At 47.6% G+C, this 26960-nt stretch overlaps 1 protein-coding gene and 1 long non-coding RNA gene across 2 annotated transcripts; one reads left to right on the forward strand and one right to left on the reverse strand.

The window, feature by feature from the left end:
- Positions 1-2790: 2790 nt before the first annotated feature.
- On the reverse strand, positions 2791-8214 carry LOC142069395 (uncharacterized). The gene is made up of 2 exons (XR_012665197.1): positions 5509-8214; positions 2791-5142 (listed from the first exon to the last, which is right to left on the reverse strand). It is a non-coding gene; the product is annotated as an uncharacterized LOC142069395 (long non-coding RNA).
- Positions 8215-8303: 89 nt separating this feature from the next.
- On the forward strand, positions 8304-12341 carry LOC125623133 (vacuolar protein sorting-associated protein 29). Its single transcript, XM_048821999.2, has 4 exons — positions 8304-8386; positions 9205-9396; positions 10836-11071; positions 11823-12341. Exons 1-4 carry the CDS (start codon positions 8384-8386, stop codon positions 11938-11940), a joined length of 549 nt encoding a protein of 182 aa, XP_048677956.1. The 5' UTR covers positions 8304-8383; the 3' UTR covers positions 11941-12341.
- Positions 12342-26960: the final 14619 nt, after the last annotated feature.

Consider the following 26960-nt stretch of genomic DNA (forward strand, 5'->3'; position numbering starts at 1 on the left):
GAGACGGAAATAGAACTTGGGGCCTGTTCATTCACTCAGTGTTGCGAATCCCTGTGGCTTCCACCAGCCCTGCGCTGACGGGTCAGTACGGCTGTGACCATGGCAATTTCCAGCAATATCCTGGACAAAACTTGTTGAATCAAGTTTAAGTATTTTAACAGCCCATTGTATTAAAAATGCAAATGTCTATGGACCATTGCGGGATGGTTTGGAACTTGGTTCAAAGAAAACAGGCTTAAAGCATTATCTGGGAAGTACTGTGACCTTCACACGACCAAGCTGGACAATGTAGCAGGCAGGACTATTTTTCTGGGACGAGACATGTCTGCTGATCACCTGTTCTGTTAGGACATTTCAGAGACCCAAAGTGGGTTCTTCGGGGACCAGCTGACAAAGAAAGGACTCGTAAATAAATAGCCTGACTTTAAGTGGACTCAGGACCTTTGTTCTGGTCTAGGAAGTGGACAGGAATTCCAGTCCAGGGAGGGCCCCAGTCCTTAAGGAAGGGTAGGAAGGAGTGGCACGGCCCAGAGCTCTCATGGAGGTTGGGCTGGCAGGGAGCTCCTGTAAGCTGACTAGCAGGCGTGTAGGTTCTTTTATTGTTTTTCATGTTTTCTCTGTCATGCTTTTTCCTTAAGAATTAAATAGGTTTGCTTAGGAAGAACCGTGTGGTAAATTAGAAGTATGGGCAATTGCAATGTAATTAGTCTCTGAGGAGAAAGCAAGCAGGCCTGGAGAGGCAGACTGTCTTTTGCTGGGAATAGCACAGTGAAGGCAGGGAACTGTTCAGCCTGGAAATATCTTGGTCAGGATGGGGATAGAGGTGGGTCTCCGCTCAAGAAAGTTGACGACTAGGGAGCCAAAAGCCTGAGGGTGGGTGACTAGGGCCTCTGGGTGCTCTTGTTTTACACCTCATCATAATCCGACATATTGTCTTTCACCTCTGGGGAAGAGAGTTGAAATCCTGACCCAGGTCACCAGTGAAAATAAGTTTGGTGGTTCCACTGGTGTCCCCAGTACAAATGACTGGAGATCTTGACATGAAAGGCTCACGACAGGAAGAACAGAGCTGTTCCAGATATTCAGGTGGCTGGTGAAACTGGCCAAAGGCCTGTGGATAGAATGACAGAGGCCTCAGGTCAGGATTGGAATGGAAGACACTGGTACAGACCATTCCCATGCTCGGTCCTATTGCATCTGGAGTGACCAGAGAGCACAGAGTTATCAGTGAGGCACAGAGCAGGGCTGCTCTGCCTCTCCCTTGGGTTGTCTCTGCCCCTTTTTGACAGAATTGAAAAGCCATTGAGCTAGCAGCAGATTTGCATGAAGGGGCCGTTCTCCAGCTCTGGCGCTTTAAGAGAGAATCGGAGGGTCCCAGCCAGGCACCCGTTTGCCTCAGCTAGCCAAGTTCATCTGGATCCCCCACCATGGCCTGGGCCCCTCTGCTCCTCACGCTGCTCACTTACTGCATTGGTAAGGGGTTGGGGGGTTATCTGCTGGATGAAACAAACTAAGAATTTATTATCTATAGTGCTAAGAATCTGTGATGTGCTCCGTGCTAGGGGGAGTTCTGATCAGCTTGTTTCTCATGTTTCAGGTTTCAGTTCCCAGCAGCTCCAGTCGCTGAAGGCATCTGAGTTAGTGTCTCCTGGAGGGACCGTGACGCTCTCCTGCAGCCTGAGTAGTGGGGCCCTCACTGATAATAATTACCCGAAGTGGGTTCAACAGAGACTGGGGAATGTTCCTCGGCTGATCATGCACAGCACGAGTACCAGGCCCTCGGGGATCCCAGCGCGTTTCACTGGCTCCAGATCGGGTAACACCATGTCCTTGACCGTCACGGGGGCCCTAGCGGAGGATGATGCTGATTATTACTGCTCTGTGTGGACTGGGAGTGCTCATCACAGTGACACTGTCAGATGGGGAAGTGATACAAAAACCTCCCTCCCCAGCCTGTGCCCTGCTGGGAGCTCTTAAACTTTGCACCGGGGCTCACAGGGGCAAAGCCAACGTTATGGGCACAGACTGGGTGCCAGTTTCTCTGCTAACAAACTTCCCCATAACACAGCAATACAGTCCGGGAGAACTGGGGCTGCCCTTTGGGGGCCTACAGACCTAGCGGGAGATTAGTTTGAAAGGCTCCAAATATATTCTGAATTGTCTAGTGGTGTCCATCCGTGTAGCTCCACTGGCTGCTTGGGGGCTAGGGCGATCTACAGAGCTGGCAATCACAACCGCAATGCCTGTTGCTGTTATCAGTTGGTTCTCGCCCCCCTGTCCAAGTGCCTGCAAAACCCTCAGCCCTAAAATGAATCACCAAATAATGAAAATCCTAGTGATCTGCCCGTGTGACCCCCGAGATCCCATCCAGCCATTAAAAGATACAAGCACGAACCCCTTATGCTCCCCATCCAGCCCCTCCTGTGACCTGGTGTGCCTGGGGCAGCCCTCACTGAAAATACCAAGGTGAGGGCAGGCTGTAAAAGGGAGAGCAGATACTCCCAAAAGTGGTGGTTAACACTGAAGTTAGACTCACCAATCAGTCACAAACTATATTCCTCATCCCCCACACACCCGTTATCAAGAAGCTGAAAAAGAAATCACACAGCCCGTTTTATTGCATTCCAGTTCTCTGGCTCCCAATCAACACCTAGGTCTAGTACAGTGAGAAGTTATTTAAAAACTCTGCTCACATATACAAAATTTTCTTCTGACCCTAAAGGGTCAGCCACGTTACCAGATCAATAGGAGTTTCGATCTTACCCAAAATACTATGCTGCCTGCCAATCCTTTAGTGTCTAAACTAAAGGTTTATTATAAAGAAAAAAGAACAAGAAGAGAATTGCTGAATGGTAAAGCAAACACATACATACAGAGACTTCAAAGTCCATCTATCAGATTCTTAGCAGTACAGGTGAGTTTTCTGGCTTGAAATTCCCTCTGGAACTCATCCACAGCTTGGATGGGTCAGTCAGTCCTTTGTTGAGAGCTTCGGTATGTAGAAAAGTTACTCCAGAGGTAAGAAGCAAGAATGAAGACAAAATGGAGATGGGGCAGCTGCCTTTTCTATTCTTTTGCCATGTGGCTGGTACTTCCTATGTCCCCAAACACGAGCTTTACAGCACATGGCATGGCATGCCCCTACATGTCTTGCTGACTGATAAGGTGTATCCCCTGGCTGCTTTCAGTGGGTTCATGGTACAGCTGATGATACTTGATGGGCCATCGAACAGGCTAGGCAGTGCTGATGCCAATCTGTCTGGGGGCGTCACCCAGCAACACAAGTTTGGAAATACAAATATACCCTACGTATCTAGAACTCACAAGACAAAGGTGATACAAACCTAAAAACCAGATTATCATACTTGGCAAATTATAACATTTTCGCAGATACCTTACACAGCATATCTGGTCAGATTTATTGCAATTTTATAATACTGGTATCAATACCATCACAGAGCATTCTACATATTCCATACAGCATCACAGCCCCTCCCCAGCAGACTGGGGGAAAGCCCACCACTGGGGCATTGCTGTGTTACTGGGAGACAATTACTGTCTCATTGTTTCCCTGTGCTCCCCCATCAGTCTGTCTGTGTGTCAGCCTGTCTGTCTGTCTCTCCACCTTGTGTCTCTCATCTTCTACGTAGACTGTGAGCTCTCTGGGGCAGGGACTGTCTTGTTGTTCTGGGTTTGTACAGTGCCTGGCACAATGTGGTCCTGGTCCATGGCAGAGCTCCCAGGTGCTACCCAAGGCAGGTCATAACCAATAATGTTAAGGGGGGAAGGGCCTACCTCTTACAGCAGATTCCTAAGGAGCTCTGCTCCATGGCCACTGAGAGAGCCTGGGGAGCACAGCCGCTGTGCTCTGGGCTGAACCTGTAACGCCTCCCTGGGAGGTATCTCGGGCAAAGGCAAAGTATTTGCCCAGGTCCCAGATCTGTCACTTGGCCGGAAGAGGTCACTAGAGCTGCAGAAATCCCCTTGTGTCTGGTCGCTGTGGTGGTTAGTTCGCCACGGTTGGCTCCCCTCTCGCCGGATAGCAGGGTGGAGCATGCAGTGGCTCTGGGATGACTCTGGACACGGCTGGCTGACGTTCCTGCTAAGCCTCAGTTCCCCGGCTGGGGCAGGGAGGGTGAAAGCACAAGTGTGTGATAATGTTACAGTGGAATTAGAGTAACCCAGCCTCATCCCAGCTGACTGGCACAATTAGAACAAGCAGACGGACAGAGAGAAAAGGGAAAAGGAAAGAGAAGAAATAAGGATCAGGAGCAACTAGTTGCAACTCCATTTCTGGGGGCAGCTTCAGCTTCTTCACTCTCTATCCCTTTCTCTCCTCCTCCGCTTTCCTGTCCCCCTAGACAACAGCCCTCAGGGGTGGGCACTGGCTGGCAGAGTTCTGGTCCCCCCTGGGGTCCTTTAGAGCATAAGAACGGCCATACGGGGTCAGACCTGTGGTCCATCAAGCCCAGTGTCCTGTGTTCTGACAGTGGTCAATGCCAGGTGCTTTAGAGGGAATCAACAGAACAGGTAATCATCAAGTGATCAAGGCTCCTTTGGGCCAGACAATGTCTAGCACAACCCGCGAACCCTGCAGGGAGATTTCCCTGTAACTGATTATTCACCCCAAGCCAGGTACTGTATGGAATGGCCCATTTGTACCACACTTTTATAGCCACATCAGTGTCAAATGCAAAAAGAAGTTATATGAAATGCTGGAGGACTCTGTGTCTCCTTGTGAGCACCAGGCTGACATGGCTTGACCACTGGGCTAAAACTAAACTAAAACCTCTCCAGCGCCTCATCAAGGATCTACAACCTATCCTGAAGGACGACCCATCACTCTCACAGACCTTGGGAGTCAGGCCAGTCATTGCTTACAGACAGCCCCGCAACCTGAAGCAAATACTCACCAGCAATCACACACCACACAGCAAAAACACTAACCCAGGAAGCTATCCTTGCAACAAAGCCCGTTGCCAATTGTGTCCACATATCTATTCAGGGGATAGCATCATAGGACCTAATCACATCAGCCATTCTCTCAGAGGCTCGTTCACCTGCACATCTACCAATGTGATATATGCCATCATGTGCCAGCAATGCCCCTCTGCCATGTACATTGGTCAAATTGGACAGTCTCTGCATAAAAGAATAAATGGACACAAATCAGATGTCAAAAATTATAACATTCAAAAACCAGTTGGAGAACACTTCAATCTCTCTGGTCACTCAATTACAGTGGCAATATTACAAAATAAACCTTCAGAAACAGACTCCAATGAGAGACTGCTGAATTGGAATTAATTTGCAAACTGGACACCATTAAATTAGGCTTGAATAAAGACCGGGAGTGGATGTGTCATTACACAAAGTAAAACTATTTCCCCAGGTTTATTCCCCCCCGCCACTGTTCCTCACACGTTCTTGTCAACTGCTGGAAATGGCCCACCTTGATTATCACTACAAAAGGCTTTTTTCTCTCCTGCTGGTAATAGCTCACCTTACCTGATCACTCTTGTTACAGTGTATACGGTAACACTCATTGTTTCATGTTCTCTGTGTATATAAAATCCCCCTACTGTATTTTCCACTGCATGCATCCGATGAAGTGAGCTGTAGCTCACAAAAGCTTATGCTCAAATAAATTTGTTCGTCTCTAAGGTGCCACAAGTCCTCCTTTTCTCTTTACACAAACCATGGTACGTGTCCCGTGCCATCAAACGTAGACATGATGTCTACCCTCACTGTCCATGCCGCCCATCTAGGTATTATCTAGTGTATTTCAAATGAGGAGAAAGAGCAGTTTACAGAGTTGCAGAGACGCAAGCTGAGAGCATTATCTGCTTTATTTAGTAACTGAAGGTGGGCTGTGAATGCTGCTGCCCAGCTGTGCAGATGACCTCCCTGGGGACTGAGGTCCCGCAGTAGGTGCATCAATGGAAAGAGCAGACCCCTGTGACTCTTTGCTATTTCCATCTTCAGGGCTTTGTTGTTCCAGTGAATGTACATCAGCTCACTGAGGCTAGAGCCTCACAGTCCATGCTTCTGGTCCTGGAGATGGGAAAGTCCCAGGTTGCTGGTTTTCTTTTCACTGCTCAGGGAAGCTTGGATGTGGGATGGAAACTGCTTAAATCCTGCTCTGTCCAGCAGCAGGACATGTGAACAAGGGCCAGTCTGGGTTCATTTGATGACAAAGGCTTAATAGATTAAAAGGGTCTTGTCATCTCTCAGTATGCACAATGACCACTGAAGGTAGTAAGAGTTCAGGTATGTCTAGGAATTCAGGATTTTTCCATCTACAGAAAGGAATGGGAGGATATTATGGAGACTCTGCTTCATGACTTCTAGAAGAGATTTTCTGGGGGATTTTCTGGGAATAAATACAGAATAAACTTCAGTTTGCATCCATCTAATTCTCCAGAAAGTAGCAGAAAACCAATATTAAAAACTTAACTGACACAGAGGAATTCAGGACTTGATGGAGAGATGGACCTGAACTAAAACCTGGGTGTGAACTTCCCTGAAGTCTGTATGCATCTGATGAAGTGAGCTGTAGCTCACGAAAGCTCATGCTCAAATAAATTGGTTAGTCTCTAAGGTGCCACAAGTACTCCTTTTCTTTTTGCAAATACAGACTAACACGGCTGTTACTCTGATACCCTAGTTGTGTGTATCAGGCTTCTTTTTGCAATGGTCAGTGGTGGGATGGGGAAGAGGAAAGCTCTCTGAAAAGTAAGAGCAGGCAGTGCTTAATTTGTGCCAGGGTTGAGCCCCATCACTTCTAGGCTTGCAGTTCATAGCCCCCGGCTCTGGCCACTCTGGGCTTGCTGCATCAATTATGAATGTAAAAAAATTGCTTGAGCCCAAGTACCTCATTGCTTGAGCCTTGGCATCTCGTTCATTATGAATTAAGCACTGAGAGCAGGGAATAAACTAGTCAATAAACTAGTGTTTCCCCTTCATTGAGTTCAACTCACTTACAAGAATGATCCGTCCTTTATCTGACTCAGGGGCAGGGAGGTGCAGACATCAGCAGCCAGTGAGCAGGGGGCAGATTTGCATGAAGGGGCGGTTCTCCAGCTCTGGGGGTTTAAGAGCGAACTGGAGGGTCCCAGCCAAAGACCCATTTGCCTCAGGAAGACGAGCTCCTCTGGATTCCTCACCATGGCCTGGGCCCCTCTGCTCCTCACGCTGCTCACTTACTGCACTGGTAGGTGGAGGGTTTTGCTAATAACAGTTGTCATCACCTTTAGCTCTTCTCTTTCTCTTATTCCAATAAATGGGGGAAATGGCTCATCTCACAACATTCTCTTTGCTACTGATTTTGTTTCAGGATCCTTGGCCCAGTTTGTGCTGACTCAGTCGCCCTCAGCATCCGCGTCTCCTGGGCAAACGGTTACGATCTCCTGTGCCAGGAGCAGCGGCAGCATCAGCGGTAGCTGGAATTCCTGGTACCAACAGAGCCCTGGCCGAGCTCCGGTACTGATTATATATGAGGATAGCAAGCGGCCCTCAGGGATTCCAAGTCGATTCTCCGGTGCCATTGACAGCTCTGCCAATGCTGCCACTCTAACCATCTCTGGGGTCCAAGCTGACGATGAGGCTGATTATTACTGTTCTGCAGGGAGTCACAGTGATTCAAACACATGAGGAACTGAGACAAAAACCGCCCTTCCTCTGACCCATGCTGTGCTCTGTGCAGGCTGGTGGGGTGCCGAGCTCCTGAGATCAGTCCACTTTCAGAAAGGGAAAACAGAACGGGAAACTCTGTTTTTGTTTCTTTTTGGAGAACGAACGTTGATTTGGTCCATGAACATCAACACCAGGAGATGCTAGATCTTGTGAAATATCCCGCTGGATGCTCAGTGCCTGAATCTGAGCAGGAGCCTGTGATCCGGACGGCAGCGGTGGCCTGGTTTTGTGTTTGCCAAAGGCCCTGGACAGAAACAGAAAAAACTGGACTCCGACTCCCCCACCCTTCCTGGCCCCGGCCTGTGGCAAGGGGAAGCACTTGCTGGCAGACCCCTTTCCATGGCATGGTTACAGTCACAGGCCCAGGTGCAGGGCTTTGGGGCTGACCAACCCCTGGGGGAAGGTGAAGCCAGCCCCACACCCCGCATCGCCATAGCAACGTCTCCCAAAGAAATCAGCCTCGAGCCCAGGCCGCTCTCCTGAAGGCAAAGGGCAGCACCGCCAGGACTTCACTTTCCCCAACGCGCATGTGCAGACGCCCCACGCTCATAGGCTTGTTTCCGCCCTCCCCCGGGGCCGTGGTTTCACGTGTTTCACGCTCTGCCCTGTGATTGGCTGGGCGGGTCACTCTCTGTCTCTGCGCGCCGGCTCCCCCGGAAGCGGCGACTGGAGCGGAGCTGGGGGCAGGATGGTGAGCGGGGCGGGGCCCGGCCGCGCTGTCTCTGAGGTGGCCCGGGCCGGGGGGGCGCAGCTGGAGAGGCGGCGCTGGGGGCTCGCGGCCAGAACCGGCCCCGGGCGGTGGCCCAGCAGGGGCTGGGCTGTGTGAGCTGGGCCGGGCCGGGGCTGGGCTGGGCTGTGTGAGCCTGGGGGGGAGTTGGGGGCTGGGCTGAGCAGTGTGAGCCGGGGTAGGGCTGGGCTGGGCTGTGTGAGCTGGGCCGGGCCGGGCCGGGCCGGGGCTGGGCTGTGTGAGCCGGGGTAGGGCTGGACTGGGCTGTGTGAGCCGGGGGGGGGGCTCTGGGCTGGGCTGTGTGAGGGGGGCTGGGCTGGGCTGGGCTGTATGAGGCGGTGGGGCTGAAGTGTTTTCTTCTCCTGGCTCTTATCACCCTCTTCTCATTCGCTGTAAACATGTAAATAAATATCCTGCTGTGATAGCCTGCATTCCTCATTGGCAGCTGCACAAACGCAAGTACAATAGTAGCCCTGCTGCAGAATCTGAGTTTGAGAAGCTGCAGGGTTTCTAGGGGTCTGACTCTATTTTGTATGCTGGAGCGGCCTCTTGTGCTTCAGTAATCTTCAAACTGCTGTCAGTGGCTTATGTGTTCGGAGTCTTTTTGTCAAATGGTCAGATCATCCAGAGTAGAAATGAATTTTGTTTTTAATCCCTCCTGGAATCTTCTTACTAATGGACAGTCAGTAAAAACAGGACAAACAGCTGTTGAATGTCTCTCACTCCTTTTTTGTTGATGTAGTAATTTTAAATACTTTTCATGATCCCTGACCTCGAATAAGCTGGTGTTAGTATTAGGAGACCTTCACATCCCACATCGATGCAACAGCCTGCCAGCTAAATTCAAAAAACTGCTGGTCCCAGGCAAGATCCAGCACATCCTCTGCACCGGAAACCTCTGCACCAAGGAGAGCTATGACTACCTCAAGACACTGGCTGGGGATGTTCACGTTGTCCGAGGGGACTTTGATGAGGTAACGACCTCTCTCTAAACAGTGTCTCTGTGTGTGTGTCTAGCATGCAGGGGTAACATTTGAATGACTTTCTCTAAACCGCTTCACTTCAGTGTCATTAAGATGGCGTTAGTCATTCTTGCTTTGGGTAACATGCTGGGGACAAGAAACAGAGTATTATGTGATTATGAGATCAATGACTTTTAAAAGTGTAGTTTCCGCCCCCCTCCCCCCCATACACAACAAGACTAAAGCCACCTCTTGGATTTGTGCATGTTTGTGTAGTGCAGTTCATATCATTGTATTTGAGTCATATCTGTATAAAAATAGCTAGTCTTCTGGCTCTGTTTTCCCTCACTATTGCCAGATTGAAGACCCTCTGATCTGATTTGCTGCTTTTGCAGAGATTGTGTGATTTTTTTTTTTTTTTTGGTAACGCTATGATTCAGGCTAAGTTTTTGTCACGGATATTTTTAGTAAAAGTGGGGGACAGGTCACGGGGAAATAAACAAAAATTCATGACAGCCAGTGACCTGTCCCTGACTTTCACTAAAAATATCCCTGACAAAGGCGTAGGTGGGTTGAGCACCTACTGCTGCTGGGGCTCCTGGGTCCCCCACTGTTGCGGTGGGCGGGATCTCCGCGGTCCCCCTGCCCCTGGGGCTGGGCTGTTGCAGGGTCCTCTGACCGCGGCTGGGGGCTGGGCTGGGAGCTGTGCCGGGTCCCGGCGGTTGGGAGCTCCAGCCCCAGGACGGAAAATGTCACGGCGTCAATGGAAGTCAGGGACTCCATGACATAATCGTAGCCTTAAGTCTCATTAAGCTTGGAAAGTTCAGATTTTTGTCGGTAAATGTTAAACATCAATTTCACCATATACACAAAATAAGCAAAAAATATTTCCATCGATGATGATCAAAATTTCCAGCTAGGCAAAATAAGAAAAATGCTGCTTGAGAACTTATTAGAGTTTGATTTTCAAGATATTTATTTTGTATATGTTGATGTGATGATGGCAGCTTGTGTTTTAACTGGTATAAAGCTTTAACTTCTGGAATTTCAACATACACTGTCATTAAATAATTATCTGACCCCTCCCCCCCAAAACTTCCTGCTACTGTAAAAATAAACATTGATATCCACCAAAATGATAAAAAATATTGAATTCTGCCAAGCCTATCTGTATTTAACACTATTTTGGAACAGTAGGGTAATACCATGTTAAGTGTTTCTGTAAGTTTAGGCCATTCCCACCAACTTCGAGTCTGTTCCTTGCAAAAGAATGCAGTTGACTCCTGCCTGGATATGGAGCCAATGTTGAGTGGATTCTGCATGATGAAGCTGGGAAAAACATAGTTGCCCGTAAAGGCATTACTCCGTCATTTGCCCAGAATGAATAAATGCAAATGGACTTTCTACTGGTGAAGGAGTATATGTAACCTGCTCTGTGTGTTTATTTTTAGAACCTGAATTACCCAGAACAGAAAGTTGTAACTGTTGGGCAGTTTAAAATTGGGCTGATCCATGGCCATCAGGTTATTCCGTGGGGTGACACGGCCAGCCTGGCACTGCTGCAAAGGCAGTTGGATGTGGACATTCTGATTTCAGGGCATACACATAAATTTGAGGCATTCGAACATGAAAACAAGTTCTACATCAATCCCGGATCGGCCACGGGAGCCTATAATGCCTTGGAGATGTGAGTTAAATAAGTTTGGGGATCTTTATACTGCACGCATAATATCTGAGCACTTATTTTATATATGTATAGTTCTGATGCGCCCATGACGACGATACTTAGGTGTCTATATTAACTGTTTGTGGTTACAAGAAGCTTTAGATACCAGAACAATACTTTACCTCTTCTCTTTAGAAAGCTTAATATATGTATTGCATTCTTGAATCATTTCTCAAGGATGGCTTAGGTCTAGTGAAGGAAATGCTGAAAATGGCTGCTCAGCATTTACACGTGTTTGTTATTGTCTATTCCTTTTGAATCCTAGGACTGGAAAGTTCTGAAAAACTAAAGCCCTGTATTAGTCTATATCAAATGGAATAGAGACAACGGTGGTCTGATTTTTCTGACATTCCCGTTTAGTGATATATGCCAGAGATGGGTCAGCTTCAGTGGGAAAGATATTTTTGGGACGGTTCCATGTTAACATAATGTCACTGCACTGAAATTCCCAAAAAAGTTTTGCTGTTGATTTCAAGGATTATTCTAGTGTAACTTCAAAATCCTTCTGCCTGGGATGAATTGTAGCTGCAGTTTCTCCGAGTGTTGTATTTCCCACTCTTCTGCAGTAGACCATACTCGCAATGCAATTTCTAAATCCGATTCCTTGGGACAGTTCACGCTTTGTCAAAGTGAAGGTCTGTTAAAATCTAACTGCAATGCTGTTGCTTCTCTAATTGTCAGATACATGAACCAAAATGATTTTTCTTTCCAGAAACATCATTCCTTCGTTTGTACTGATGGATATCCAGGCATCCACCGTTGTGACTTATGTGTATCAGCTCATTGGAGATGATGTGAAAGTAGAAAGAATTGAATACAAAAAGCCCTAAAGCAAAATGTCCATGTCCACTGGTGCTTTTTTTTCCCGTTTCTCGTTCTTTTTTCCTGTCAAATCAACTAACTAAACAGTCATGATCCACAGACTTTAGTGCAACACTTTATTGGACAGTTTACACACTAACACAATCAGTTTTCACTAACTGCTGCTTGTAAACTTATTGTAAAGCATAACAGCATAAATAGTTTACAGTACATAATTTCCAAGCACACGTGTCACAGACTGAACTATCTTCTATGTATAAAATGGCTAAGCTTGTAAATATCCAGTGTTACCGCAGCTGTTAAAACGGACCGATCTCATATGCATGACTAGATTGTAGTCGTTTGAGACCGAACTTGTTACATAAATTATTCTAAAGCTTAATATTTAAATAAACACTTATCTCCTCTATTTGTGTAGTTTGCCTGCCATGAATATATTTTTATAAGGAAATGCGTTGGGCTAGAATTAGAGCATAACTTCTCAAAGTGCTTAAAGACCATCGGAGCCATTAAGTACTCTTAATTTTTTCTAATAGCATTTATTCAACCTGCCTTTCTAATAGAGGTGACTGTGTAACAATTGACGTGGCCAGAGCAGATGAATAAGATACAGACCCCATGGTTAAAGTAAAAGGCGACGACTTTTCCTGTATTAGAAGATAGTTGCTGAACAGCTTCCTACCCAAGCTAAACTGCAGCTAATAGTCTGATTTATGTCCTTGCGTTAGCAATATAGGGCAAGTCAGTTCTGTAAAGAGGAAGCTTCCTGTTGCTTCTCCCCTGCTCCCATAAGCCAAACAAAGAATTTTTTCCATCTTTCTCCCTCTGTAATTCCTCTTGTAAGGGTTAAATGTGCCGGCTAGCACTATTTCAGTCTGTGCAAGGCACTGAAGTCCATTCCTTCCCTGCACTGCATGTCTAGTCTCTGCTACCATAGAGCTTTTAGCGTGGACACTACCCCTCCCCCACCCCGCTGTGCAGAGAAAAAGCTGCAAAGGCATCCCCTGAAATCATCCATAAACATGTTCGACTTGACCTCAGAGATCTATAGGCCATCTTCTCTGAACACCTAGGGGAAGCTTGTGAAATCTTTGGTTTCAGAGTAGCAGCTGTGTTAGTCTGTATTCGCAAATAGAAAAGGAGGACTAGTGGCACCTTAGAGACTAGCCAATCTTGTACTGAATCACCACCAAAGTTTGGAGGTACTTGGCCATCTCACTGTTTCACACGCTCCTGATCAGTCCAGTGGTTCTCTGCTTTATCTGCCTCCAAATGATCTGACCAGAGAATCCTCACGTTGTCTAAGCAGAGCGAAATCCCTCTTTTTCCTGATGACTAGTGTGACAAAGTTGTTTTCTACCCAACGGGCCATGCTGATGAGCAATGGGTAAGAATGAAGAGTGCAGGAGCAGCAGTAGTATGAGGCCCCAGTGAGTGATGCTGTGTCACTTAATACCAGAGCCATAGAGAAGAAGTTACTTTAATCACTGCCTCCTTGTCCTTTGCGTAATGTTTTCCCCTGTGCCTTGTTGTTGATAGCATTTGTGATGCCCAGTAAGTGAAATGAGATGCAGCAAACCACAGACTGCTGAAGTATCTTTGCATTAAGTGCTGTTGGTATTGTTCATGTTTCTTTTTCTTGAAGATTAATTTGAACAGAGTTTGCATGGTTGACCCTCTTCTCCTGCACCTGTACAGAAAATAGATCTGCTATTATATTAATCTGAAATCACTAGGTGCCACACTCTCTCCTCAAATCCTTGTTCTTTGCTCTGCAGAAGGCTGCCTGTTCTGATTCATTCTCTGGTATAGGACACCTTTATCTCCCATCTCTCCCAAATCCATTGTAGTGATTTATTATGTGTATTACCATAGCACCTAGGAGCCCTAGGCATAGACCCCATTTTGAGAGCTGCTGTGCTAGCCTGTAATAGGGCTGTTGTTACAGGGAAAGCAGTGCCCAGTGGACACTTCACGTAAAGTGGTTTCTAAAAGCTTTTTTGCTTTTTCTATGGTGGGGTATGTGGAACTGGAAGTCTGTTAATCCCACCCAGTGAGGATTTCTAGACTCAAGCAAGTGAACTGAGCATGAGATACGAACCTAATTCACAACAGAGACACCGAAGGATTTGTGCATTTTCTTCACACCTCAGTTTAAAGGTGCAACTTCTTTCTCAGCTCCACTGAGAGGGTCTAATAATTTATCTGCTTTTCCTCCCAGGTCCAAATTATTCTCTTATTCTCCTCCTTCCTCCAGGGCATCGGGTCACTTTCCGTAGGCAAAGAGAGCTGGGGATGGCTTTCTCTGGGACCCATCAACACTACCCCTTAGGCTAGGGCTGTGTGATCTGGAGGAATGAGCACAGGGCTGGGAGGCAACAGGGCCTGCGGTTCTGACCCTGGATTTGTCAATTACACTGTGTGTAATTGGCCAGTCAGTTCACTCCCTGTGCTGTGTGGGGGAATAATACTTCCCTAAGCACCCTGGAGGAGGGTTGGGACAAGTAATTACCTACCACTTCTATGGTGCTTTGAACGAGTAAATAATGATAAATATGTGCCAAGTGTTATCAATATGAGATGGGCAGAGGAGTCACTAGTGCCAGAGGACAATGCTCCACTATTCGATTTCTGTTTTCTTGTATCTGAGCCTGTTAAAAAAACGATTCATTGTTACAAATGCCAGTTATTCCAAACTCTTGTTGTATGATGAAAACAAAGCCTTCTAAAGGATTTATATATGGAGGTGGGGCAGAATTTGATATAAGGGAGACAGATTCATTTGTAGTTTTCTTTGAAGCTGGCTGGGGAGTTCTCTGCAATGTTACAGGCAAAAAGGAAGGCAATTAGTTTGAAGATAAATGAATACCAGTTAACCCCTCTTTTCACCTGTCCTCTCTTCCCTCCCAACTGTAACTTGTAAAGTGTTTCCTGTTGTTTGATATTGGCCCATTATGCTTTGTTTGAGCTGGAGTTTATAATGAGCAAGTTTCTCATCGTGATTGAATTAGATTAATACAGGGTGACTCTTGTGCATTCTGCATTTCTAGTGTGAAATGAAGCTGGAGAATGTGCAGAGGAATTTTTGCTCCTGTGCACTTGGCAGGCACAAATATCTTTCCCTGGCCGTGTGTGTATGTGTGTAATGGTGAGATCACTGGCAATTTTCCAGTGCAGCTACTGGGGTCAGTATTTTCTCAGCAGAGAGGATGTTTAGAATTCAGAGTGTGTATCACATAATGAAAAAGGAGCCTAATACATCCCAGGGGCCCTGAGGGAATTAAACTCCCCTCTTTCTCCAGTTCAAACATGCAGCTGATTTCTCAGGCCCTCTTTCTTTACACTTTATATTTCCCAAATGTTTTCTTTCCCTATGACATTTTCCTCACCCAGAACCCTGCGTCAGCTGGGGCGCGTCTGCTCTCTGGGAGCAGGAGTTGTTAGTGGCAGAACCTTGATGCCAAAATAAGAGCCTGCCAGAAGCACATCTAAGCCTGGCCACTCAGATGCTGATCCTGCCAGGCCTGGGTGGCTTCTGGAGAGCACAGCCCCCTCCGCTCCAATGGCAGTCACCAGGAATGGTGGAACTGGGCCACTCTAGAGCACTGCATTTTTTTGGGCCTACTTTTGAGTACAGAGTTACTGCTATTCTGCATACAAATTGGGTATCTACACACACAGATGACGAGTTGGGTGCCTAACCCACTGCATACACAACAAACATTTGGTGAGTACACAACTGTCGTTATTACACACGTAAAGAAAGGTGCACAAAATGCACAGGCAAAAATGAAAGCAGACTTCAGGGCTCGAATTCCTGAAAGTCAGTCCCCAGTTCGACTGGGCCTCAGGGAGTTGGGTCAGTTGCTGAGGATGATAATGAAGTAGAAGTTCAATATTGGGGGAAGCTGACGTTTGGTACAATTTCAGGCAGTATAAGGGACACTCAGATACACAGTACAGTGTCTTATCAATAAAGGCAGTAATAAGGATAATGGAAACCTGGATCCTGCTCATCTGTCGTGGGTTCTTTCCTGAATTAGGATGTCCCTGGACACTGAGCATTTATATATATATAAGGGGAGAGTGACGCTATTTATCTGTCATGCTGATAAGTCAATATCCTCCAAAGGAAAAATTATGAACAGAGTCAAATTCTGTTCCCACTTGACATCAGTGGGGTTGCCTGGGTGTTATTAAGGGCAGAATTCTGCCACTCTGCTTAGCTGTACATTATAGTGGCTATAGGAGGGGAAGAAATGAAAGTTTACCAAGACCTTCCCTGCAAGGGACTTTTGTGTGAAGCTAGGAAATTTAGTCACCCCAGTATTAGAGAGTAGAAATCATGCTGCCCTTTTCTGTGTAATGGCCACGGTATCCCTGCAGGTTTCTATCAGGAAAAGTGAATGACCTCCCCTTTCTGTCCCACTGGGTTTGAATCCCTCAATAAAGAGAGCTTCCATTTAACTGCAGCTGCATTGAGGGGGGGGGATGGAGGCTGTGAAATGCTACTGCAGCCACTGAACAGCGAACAGATTTGCATGAACAGATTCTCCAGCTCTGGGGATTTAAGAGAGAATCGGAGGGTTCCAGCCAGAGACCCGTTTGCCTCAGGAAGCCGAGCGCATCTGGATTCCCACCATGGCCTGGGCCCCTCTGCTCCTCACACTGCTCACTTACTGCTCAGGTGTAATGGGGGGGAGGGTTTACACACAATCTGCTTTGATTACTTCCTTTATAACTCTCATTTGTTTTCATTTGTTTTCAGTTTCTTTCTCCTTGATTCTATTTCAGTATGCAGCCAAAATAGAGGGTTAATTGTGATAGATTAGTTCCTGTCCTCCTTGCTTCAAGGGCCAGCTTGCAGCCCACGCTGACCCAGCCACCTTTAAATTCAGTGTCCCCAGGCAATGCTGCGAAACTCTCTTGCACTCTGAGTAGTCAGCACGGTGGCTATGTCATCTCCTGGTACCAACAAAGGGATGGCCAGGTCCCTCCGTTTCTTTGATACAATGCTAACACCAAAGGAGATAGTGTCCCAGATCGATTCACTGTTTCCAGCTCCGAAGCCGTTCGCTATATAACCATCACCAAGGTCCAGCCAGAGGATGAGGCCACTTATTACTGTGGTGTACATCACAGCAGTGGTAGCAGCTATGGGTAACCCACAGTGATACAGTCAAAGGGGAACTGAGACCAAATCCTCCCTACACTCAGCCTGTGCTCTGCTGGGAACTGTGCACCATACATGGCTTGGGTTACTCATAAGCCTTTACGCTGTAAGCCCAAAGAAAAGGAGAACAGTGGTGGGCGGGGGAAGGGATTTGCTGGAATCAGCTGTGTTTGTGCACAAGAGCAGAGCAGGCGACACACTGTAAGTGCCCAGAAAAAAGAATACAGAAAAGAGGGTGTTGGTAGTTACTGCGCATAGTCAATAGCTATGGGTGGCCCATCGCTGAGTGACAGTTCTAAATGTCTCAGCACGGTAGAGCCAATTGGAGACGGAGAAGCAAAGTAGCATGTATCTCTCTGTGTGTTTATATGTGAGCTGGTCGGAGTTCCTGTCGTATGTGGCTGGATGATGGGAGATGGCATATAACTGCCTCAAGGGATGGGTCTCAGAATCTGTAACGTTGTGGCTGTACTTGTGTGTTACGCCAGTCTCTAAGTTTTAGGGAAGCCCTTCATAGAAACCAGGTATGGTCCACCATGAACCCAGAGGGAGTGCTAGAGGGGAGCTTTTGTTATCCAAGAGGCTACAGATTGTGTGGAAGCCATGCTTAGTTACTTTAAATTGGGATTCTATCTCAGTTATTCAGCTATAGAAACAAGGCAGAACTCAATTAGATGAGAGTTAATAAATCAAAGTTTAAATAGTCTGACCCGAGGTTTGACTCTGCATAGGGCTTTCTGAAAGTCGTGCAACGACAGAGCTCTGCCCTGTACTCCAGCAAAGAATTGAGCTGAAGTGGAGAAAGGGATTATATTAGTAGCTGTTCATAATTTATCCCAATATCCCAGTTACACCTGGGTTTCTGCTTCCAACAGATCAGCTGATTGTTCACTGAGAATTCCACTTCCTCCTCGCTATTTAACAGGGAACTTCTCTCCCTGCTCCCCCTCCACCCTCTGCAGAAGGACAAACAGCTGTTGCCTGTTTCCTCCCTGCACTTGCTCTGAAGGGTTTTGTGGACAGCTCTCCCCACTCAGTGCTCAGTAACCGGGAAAGGCGAGTTATGAATTACACACATGAGGTCTCGTTCACCTCTCCGATCGAGAATTAATATCTTTGTGGTGTCAGTTCAGCCAATATAGTTCATGGCATCTTCTCTGCTTTGATTTTCCTGGTTTGATATTGCCCCTGGATGTTTGTTCCTTTCTATGTGAAGTCTCTGGATCTCGCAAACCACCTGGGTCCCAGAGGCCCATCAATGACAAAGAGGAGTAATCTGTCAGTTCCCACAATCCCACTTCCCAGATCTCTCATCAGGTTCCATTCAAATGGTTAGTTTGCAAATTAATGAATATCAGTTCACAACCTTTCTCCTGCCCCCCTTTACCTTGCCTCCCCACCCAAATGTAAACGTTTAGGCCGGGATATTCAAAGCTGTCTAAAGGAGTTTGCCACCCAACCCCACTGAAATTCTCCATGACTTGGAATCCTAACTTCTTTAGACTTACAGCTGGTCAGAACATGGAATTTTTTCCACTGACCATTCCAACTTTTTGTCAAAATCCCCCCAAATTTCCAGTTTTCAGCCGCAAATTTTCTTTTTTCCAACCAAAATAATCAGCATTGTTTTGAGGAAAGAAGACACCACCCGTGAAAAGTTTTGTTTATTTGAAAACCCCATTTTCCATCACTAGAACGTTTTTGAGCTGTCCTACTTAGGCTCCTTTGGACGCGCCAGCCGTATACAATGAACTGTAACCTTACACCGTGTGACCTGATCTGGTTTTAAGCTCCTGGGGCAGATGTCAGCGCCCTGTATGGTGTGTAGCAGGCATTCTGAGTATGTGTGCCAGCATGATAGAAAGTAATCAGCACCATAATGGGAGGCTGTGCAATGTTTGGTAGCAAGCCAAAGAAATAACTCTTCAATCAAACACAAACAAATGCCAGAGTGCACTGAACGAGATCCGTTATGATGGATGCATACCCACTTCAGCTGGACCCAAGGCAACTGTACCCATGGAAAGAGCCCCAAACCGGGAAGCCTTATAGAAATCCCTAGGCATGTTAACCTTGGAGCCAGTGTTGCTCAATGGCCAACAGGAAAACACAGAATCATATTGGGCCTGTTGAGATGACGTTGCTGTGGATGGTGTGAATCTGTATGACAGCATGACGTGATCTCACACAGCATGGGGCGGGCAATGCTATGAAAAATCCACCTCAGTGATTGAACGGGTCACTGCAGAAGCAATTGCTATGAGAACAAGAGGCCTGTGATGCAAAGCTCAGACAGCAGAGAGCATTGGTCTGTGGTTATTACTATTATTATTAGGAACATGTAAGAACACCCACTGGGATCAGTAAATACCGACCTCTGTCATGTGGCCAGGTATTGACCTTGCCACCTGGACTAAGAATCTGGCACGGGAGACAGAAAATCAAGTCGTCCGGTATATTGCCACCATGCCAGGGGTCCTTGTTACGGCTCTGAATTTCTGGGATGCACGGAAGGAGGCAATCGTGCAGAGCAAGGCATTTGTCTCCTGTGCACGTGGTAGCTTTGATCAGGTTCGTTAGCTCCAGGCCACTCTGTGCATTATGCACAGAGAATATACACACCCCGAGATCTTTCCTTGCCCAATAGTGATGTGCATAGGACACTGTTAGTGAAATCTCTAGCAATTCTCCAATGCAGTTAGCTGATGGAGAGGGGTGTAAACACTTTCCCAGCTTAGAAAGGGTAGTTAGGATCCAGGGTGTGAAACCCATAATGAAAAATGAGCCTAATTCACCCCAGGGGCCCTGAGAGAATTAAACTTCTCCTTGTGTCCAGTCTGAGTGTGCAGCCTATTTTTCAGGTTCTCGTTCTTTACATATTTTCTAAAGTTGTGCTTTCTGTGTTGTGTCCCCCTCACCACCATCCCTGCCATTGACCGGAGCACATCAGCTCCCTGGGATCAGGGCATTGGCAGGGATGGAACTGTGCCTCTGGAATTTGGTTCTGCCAGGAACACATCTGAACCCAGCCAGTGAGCGCCTGATCCTGCAGGGGGCTGAGCAGCTCCTGGGAGGTGCCAAAGCCCACAGCTCCCACTGCAGGCCCTGGAAGTGAAGGGCAGGCAGTGCCTTGCTGAATCAGGCCCACGTGGAGTACAACAGAAGATGCATCTCTCTGTCCACACTTCCCACTGTCCACAGACTTCCAAACCCCAACCATTTAGCCTCTCATTATAAAAAGCAGGGGCCCTTTAAAGGGCTTGTTTATTGCCTGGATTAGTGCATGTCGTCCACTTCAAACTGGTAACAATGGTCCAAATTCTGCTCTTGCTTACAGCCCTGGTTCAGTGGCCTTCCATGTGGGTAATCAAGTGCTGAATTTAGCCACTGCTTCCAGCTGCAGCTGTATATTATAGCCTTATATTGTAAGAAGACTGCATAGTCTAGGGACTACAGGAGAGGAAGACATGAAACCTTCCCTGCACAGGACTTTCTTGTGGCACTAGGAAGTTATTTATTCTCCCCAGTACAGCAGAATTCATGCTGCCCTTTCCTGTGTGGTAGCTAGGATACCTCCGCAGGTTTCCATCAGGAAAAACAAATGATTCCCCTTTCTGTCCTCTCTGGGTTTGAGTGCCCCCAAGAGCTGAGCTCCCATTTAAGAGTTTTTGCGTTTCTCGGGGGGACTGCAGCCAGTGTGCAGGGGGCAGATTTGCATGAAGGGGCCATTCTCCAGCGCTGGGGGTTTAAAAGAGAATCGGAGGGTCTCGGCCACAGACCCTGTTTACCTCAGGAAGCCGAGCTTGTCTGGATTCCCCACCATGGCCTGGGCCCCTCTGCTCCTCACGCTGCTCACTTACTGCTCAGGTCAGCTAGGAGGGTTGACTTGTCCCAAAACTTTGACCAAGTACTGTGATTATTTTGTTGTAAATTCAGACCAATCAAATGTTTTTTTGGACCATCTCTGCTGTTGAAATGTAAAAGCAGCAGATCAGTGGTCTGAGATTTTCAAAACATTCCTGGGGATTAATCTTGGCTTGTGCAGCCAAATTTCTTGCTGTCCTTTGAACATCCCTACCATGAGACTTCGTAACAGATAATGGGATGTGGGGATACTCGTCATTTATATAGTCCTGTTTTTATTCTTGTTTAGGTTCCAGTTCACAGCCGGTGCTGACTCTCAGCTCTCCTCAGAGTCTGTGTCGCCAGGACAAAAAGCCAAACTGTCATGTGCCACGAGCAGTGGGTACAGCCTTAGCAGTTACAATCTGTATTGGTACCAACAGAGACCTGGCCAAGCCCCTCGTTTTGTGCTGTCCGGTACCAGCAGCAGAGGTGATGGGATCCCAGACTGGTTCACTGGTTCCTGCTCTGGCAATGTTGGTTATTTAACCATCACCAATATCCAAGCAGAGGATGAGGCTGATTATTATTGTGCCATGTGGTATGGCAGTGGGGGAGTGTCCCACCATGATAAAGTCATATGGGGAACTGAGACAAAAACCTCCACTGCCCTTCTTCATTGTGCATCCTGTTGTGAGTCCACTGGATAGGGAGTTTGGTCTAAGAGGGAGGCGGAGTCAAACTATTCCTCCAAAGAGATATTTTCAAAACGATTCATTCAGATTATTCAGCAAAATTTTAATGAACGGAAACATTCAAAAAAACCGGTGCCTTGAACCGTTCTCAGCTAGAACAAGGAGCTAAATAGGAAGCAAAATTTGTCATGAATGAATCGTCCGGCTCTGCTGAATGGGAGTGGTTGATGGGAGTCACAAAGCTGAAATTACAAGCTCGAATTAATGTGCATCGTTATCAATAACTAGGAGATTGGGTTGAAGTGAGCCTGTGACCAGAGCTGGCGAAGAGACCATCCCCTGCGACTCCCAGAAGTGAATCCAAGAAAAGCTTCCATGTGGGAGAAATGTCTTTGAAAAGCTCTTGTCCGTTACCCGGTTGTAGACATTTTGAGGAAGTGAGGAGCAACTGTGTGAATCAGAGCAGGCCAGTGGCTGGCAAAGATTGACGTCGTGATAGTAGGTGATGGTAGGTGTTTAACAGAGGGTGAACCCTGGAATCATTATGTCTGGGAAGGACTTTTGTGAGGTCTGGCTGGAACAGTAAAAAGTGTTGTTCTTAAGTGCTGTTCTGCTATTTCCCAGCCATGCTATTTTGCACCCATCATTTTAATCACACTGCGTTACACACACTGTTAGTATCATCACCAGCTTGCCATAATCATTTAATTGGTTGAAATCACTGATAAATCTAAGAACATCTGGAAACTTTTGGCTGCCAGCTGTGAAGCTTGTGACACTGCAGAAATAGACTGGCAGATGCCTTTTCAAAAGCGGCTTGAGGGATGTATATTGTCAAATGAGGCTGTTAGGGGCATGGGAGGCATTCCAGCAAGAACTGCAAGCCAGAATACAGAAGTCCATTCCCAGAGCATTCTTTGTGTCCTGCAGGTTTCACACTTCAGTTCTGAGGGCTCCTTGTTTGGTGTAATCTAGACAAAGGTTCTCCAACTTTGTCACGGGGGGACCACATCTGAATGGAGAGATTGTCTTGTGGGATATTTTGCCTCCCATTCATGATTGTGATGACCACCTCCCCTCCGATTTGTGATCAATAGTGTCCCTGTGGCAACCACACGATGATGGTTGACATGGAAATGCAAAAGAACTGAATGTATTTATAGCAATTTTGATGCAATTTAGCACCTAGAAACCAGGAGGAGGAGTCAGCACCATGTGGCCAGCCAGCGCTCCTCTCACCACCAGTGAGCATTCCAGGCACCGCAGTTTGAGAGCTGCTGATCTAGACTGTGCTTGTCATTTTCCTAAGCTCCTCCCTGTCCCGGAAGATTTAGCGATCCCTGGTTGTTTTTCAAGATTGGCGCTGGAAATGGTGCCCCATGTCTCGTGAGTGCCCCCATGTGTCAGGGCCCAATGTTGCAGACATCTTTGTCTCCAGTGCCTGTCCCAAAGTCTCAGCGATCAGCCCTCCAATCTCCTTTCTCGTCTCGCCCAGCTCTGGTATAGAGCGCTGGCCCCTCAGGCTGCTCCCTGAGGTCGCTGCTCTCCTGTGGACTCTGGCTCAGGCCCCTGTGCTGAAGCCCCTTTGCCCTCAGTGGCTCCAGACTGATCTCTCTCCTTTCTATCAGGCCCTGGTGTCCAATAAGTTATTACCTGGTGCACGCCCAGCCCTCTGGCAGAGAAGTAACTAATTAGGTACATCTGTTGCACCTGTGCCATAATTCATTGACTATTAATCCCTTTCCAGCCCTTGAGGGGGTTTCACCTCATCACAGAGGCATATTAAGCTGTATTCTCAAAATTCCTTCAGCCAGGAGTGACTGGCTGGCCCTGTCTATCACAGCTATTGCAACGGATGTTGCAACAAAGCTGGTTTATTCTAGCATCAAGATAAAGCATAAGGAGAAAGGTGCTCCAGTGAACTGGATAAGAGCAAACAGCTATCTTCACTTGGTGGTTTATTCTGAATATATGCAATTGCAGAATGTCCTTTCCTGAGGCTCATTCTTATCAAGAATAAATGACGTCCTAGTGACACGGAGGGCTCCATGCACTCTGCGAAGCTTCATTCCCGCAATGGGTGGTGCTCTGTCTCCCTTCCAGGTACTGAATAGCAGCCGGCATAGCCAAACTGTTCTAACTAGCCCAGGCTTTGGGACACAATTCATGGCCCAGGGGTTAATCCCATCATTGGTGGGCTTTGCTCTCCTGTCCAGTGCTGGGAATTGTCACACACACATATGTATGAGGTTTCTGTACAGACCACATCACTCAGCCAGCTGCATCTTTCCACTCCCTCAAGCAGCTCAGGGAGGGGATGGCGTTGGAAGAACCCAGCAGAAACCAGATTCCTCAGCATGCCCTGCCCGCACTGAGGAATGCTCAGTTTATTGTGACACCAAGTTCCGGCAAAACCCCTGGGGTCTGTCACTCCGTGCAATCAGTGTGCATGGTCGGGAGCTAATACACTTCAGTGACTCCCTGCCACAGTGCAGTCAGGCTGGGTACTAATTATCATTTAACTTCTATACTGTGGCCTCGTGGCCAAGCAGCTTGGGGCTCCATTGGGCCAGGTGTTGCATGAACAGAGAGTAAATGACAGCCCGTGCTCCAAAAAGCTTGCAGTCTAAAAGCCAACACACAGCAGGTGGGATGAGACAAACAAGTGGCCCGGGGTGGGGGAGACCAGGTCAGAAATCTAACAGGCTGTGTGTGCCATCCTTAGCCGGTCAGGAGCAGTGATCACATCACCGGTGAAATCAATGCCATGTAGGGGGCATGCTGGGAGGGGTCAGCGTTGGCCATTTGAAATGGTGGTGGGAGTGCAGAGATTAATTTGGTCATAGCAAAGAGGGCCAAGTGAGCTTGTGGTTTTGATTTACCAGCAATCTGAATTGCCCGTGCAACTGGGATCCTGATTCCGTGGAGGGAGCAGGAACAAGGGGAGGGCTGCACCAGGGCTGCAATCCCCTAATTCTCCTATTGGTAATGCCAGGTTACTGCAATGCAGAGAGGAGGGAAACGCAAGTTCCGAGTGGCTAGGATTTTTCACAGGGATTGCTCAGTGGCTGTACTCAAACTAGGCTGTATGCTCTTTGGGGCGTGGTGTGTGTGTGTCTTTTTGTCCTGTATTTGTACAGTGCCTAGGACAATTGGGGCCTGGGCTCTGACTAGGGTACCAATTCAGATGATAAACAATAATAATAATAATTACTCAGGTGGGGACGTGAGCTCAATTTATTGTCCCTCCCACTGGCAAAGAGGCAACAGAGGCAAAGCCAAGGCTCATAGATTCTAAGTCCAGAAGGAACCACTGTGACCATCTCGTCTGGGCTCCTGTAGAACTCAGGCCATAGAACTTCCCCACACTAATTCCTAGAGCCGAGTTTTTAGAAAAACATCCAGCGATAATATAACAAGAGACGAGCTTTTAAGCCACACATACCTCCTCTTCAGTCCTGTGTAAGCTCAAAAGCTTGTCTCCCTCCCCTACAGAAGTTGGTCCAATAAAAGATATTACCTCGCCCACCTTGACTCTCTAATAGCCTGGGTCCAACATGGCGACAGCAACACTGCGTCTTATAAGGTATGTCCTTTTTGATTCTGGCCTCTAGGATGCAATGTCTGCCCATTATACTGTGTGTGGCTGGTACTGATGAGCACGTCCCTGGTGTGTGATGGAATTAGATCAGTGCAGGGCAGTTCAGTGCTCTCTGTGCATCTTCTGCGAACAGAAGCAGGCGAATGTGCAGAGGAGTGAGTTTTGTTCCTGCATGCATGGCAGGTTCGACCATGAAGGTATTCACTTGCTCGTCATGCACAGAGAACACTCGCATGTGCATATCCTACCCCGCACAGCAGTGCTGTTTGTGTAATACTGTTAGTGAGATCACTGGCAATTCTCCAGTGCAGTTAGTCATTGGGAGAGGGGTATGTGCCCAGTACAGAGAAGATTTTTAACATCCAAGGTGTGAATCCTGTAATGAAAAATGGGCCTAATTCTCTGCAAGAAAACAAAGAGAATTAAACTCCCCTCTCTCTCCAGTTTAAATGTGCAATGTATTTCTCAGGTCCTCATGCTTTAAACATATTTCCTAAATTAGTTGTTTTACTCTCATTGCTCCATCACCGTGGCCCCTGCAATGGGCTGGGGGTGCCTCTGCTCAGTGGGGGCTGGACATTGTCTGGGGTGGGACTTTGACTCTGCAATTAGGTCCTCCAGGAATAAGTCTGAGCCTGGACACTGAGGCCCTGATCCTGCTGGGGGCTGACCAGCTCGTGGGAGGTGCACAGCACTCTCAGCTCCCACTGCAGGCATCGGGAATGGAGAGTGCTCTGCACCTGGTGGAATTGGACCAGTCTGGAGCACAACATAGTCTCTGCTCTTATGTGTGTTTGTTGGGTGCGCTTGTCCACACAGTCACTGCAGTTGTACATGAATCGGTATCTGTGCACACAAATGACTAGACTGGGGCCTGACTATCCATCTCCTTCCATAGCAGGGATGTGTGTGTGCAGCGTTGGGAATTACGCATGCAAAGCAGGTGCACAAATACAAGGACAAAAATGCCGGCCGAGTTCAGGTTTCAGCTTTTGGAAAGTCAGGCCCCAGGAGTATAGACTGTTCCTCTTTTCTGGTCCCCTCGGGGCAATTGGGTCAGGTGCTAAGGGGGGGTCATTAAGTAAATGCTCTTCATTGTAGGGAAGTTGCTATTTGGTGTCACGCCAACCTGTATAAAAGGCCCCCAGTCAAACTGTGGGGGGCCTTATTAATACATGGCATCATAATAATTATAACAGAAACCTGGGATGTCTCCTGCTCAGCTCCAGGGGCTTCTCTCCAGATCCAGGAGCTCCCCACACGCATTGAGCATCTATTTGTGTGAGGGGAAAGAGATACTCCAGGGCTCCAGCTACATTCCTCCGTTAGGGCAATCAGTCACCATCCTCCACTGAAACAACTGCCAGCCAGGCCAAATTCTACTCTCAGGAGACTTCATTCGGGCTCTGTCCAGGGTAGCTGGTCCCTGTGGGTAGGCTCAGCCCAGCGCCCTGGAGCAGAGCAGGTGGGGCCAACCCAGTCAGTTAGAGGGCTGGGCTACAGCTGGGCCTATTAAGGGCTGATAACAGGTAATGAGCTGAGCCAGGCTGTGCTGGGGGGAGGGAAAGTCACTTTGGAGAAGAGCTAGTGCCTGTGATGGGCACCTGGGGCAAGGGGCCTGGGCTCAGAGAAGCAGCCCTGGGGCGGCTGCTCCTGGAAGGGAGCAGAACGGACTGAAATGAGGAAGCTGCTCGGAACAAGAGAGCCAGAGACCCT

Source organism: Caretta caretta, chromosome 15 (genome assembly GCF_965140235.1).
Source record: "Caretta caretta isolate rCarCar2 chromosome 15, rCarCar1.hap1, whole genome shotgun sequence".
Lineage (NCBI taxonomy): Eukaryota > Metazoa > Chordata > Testudines > Cheloniidae > Caretta > Caretta caretta.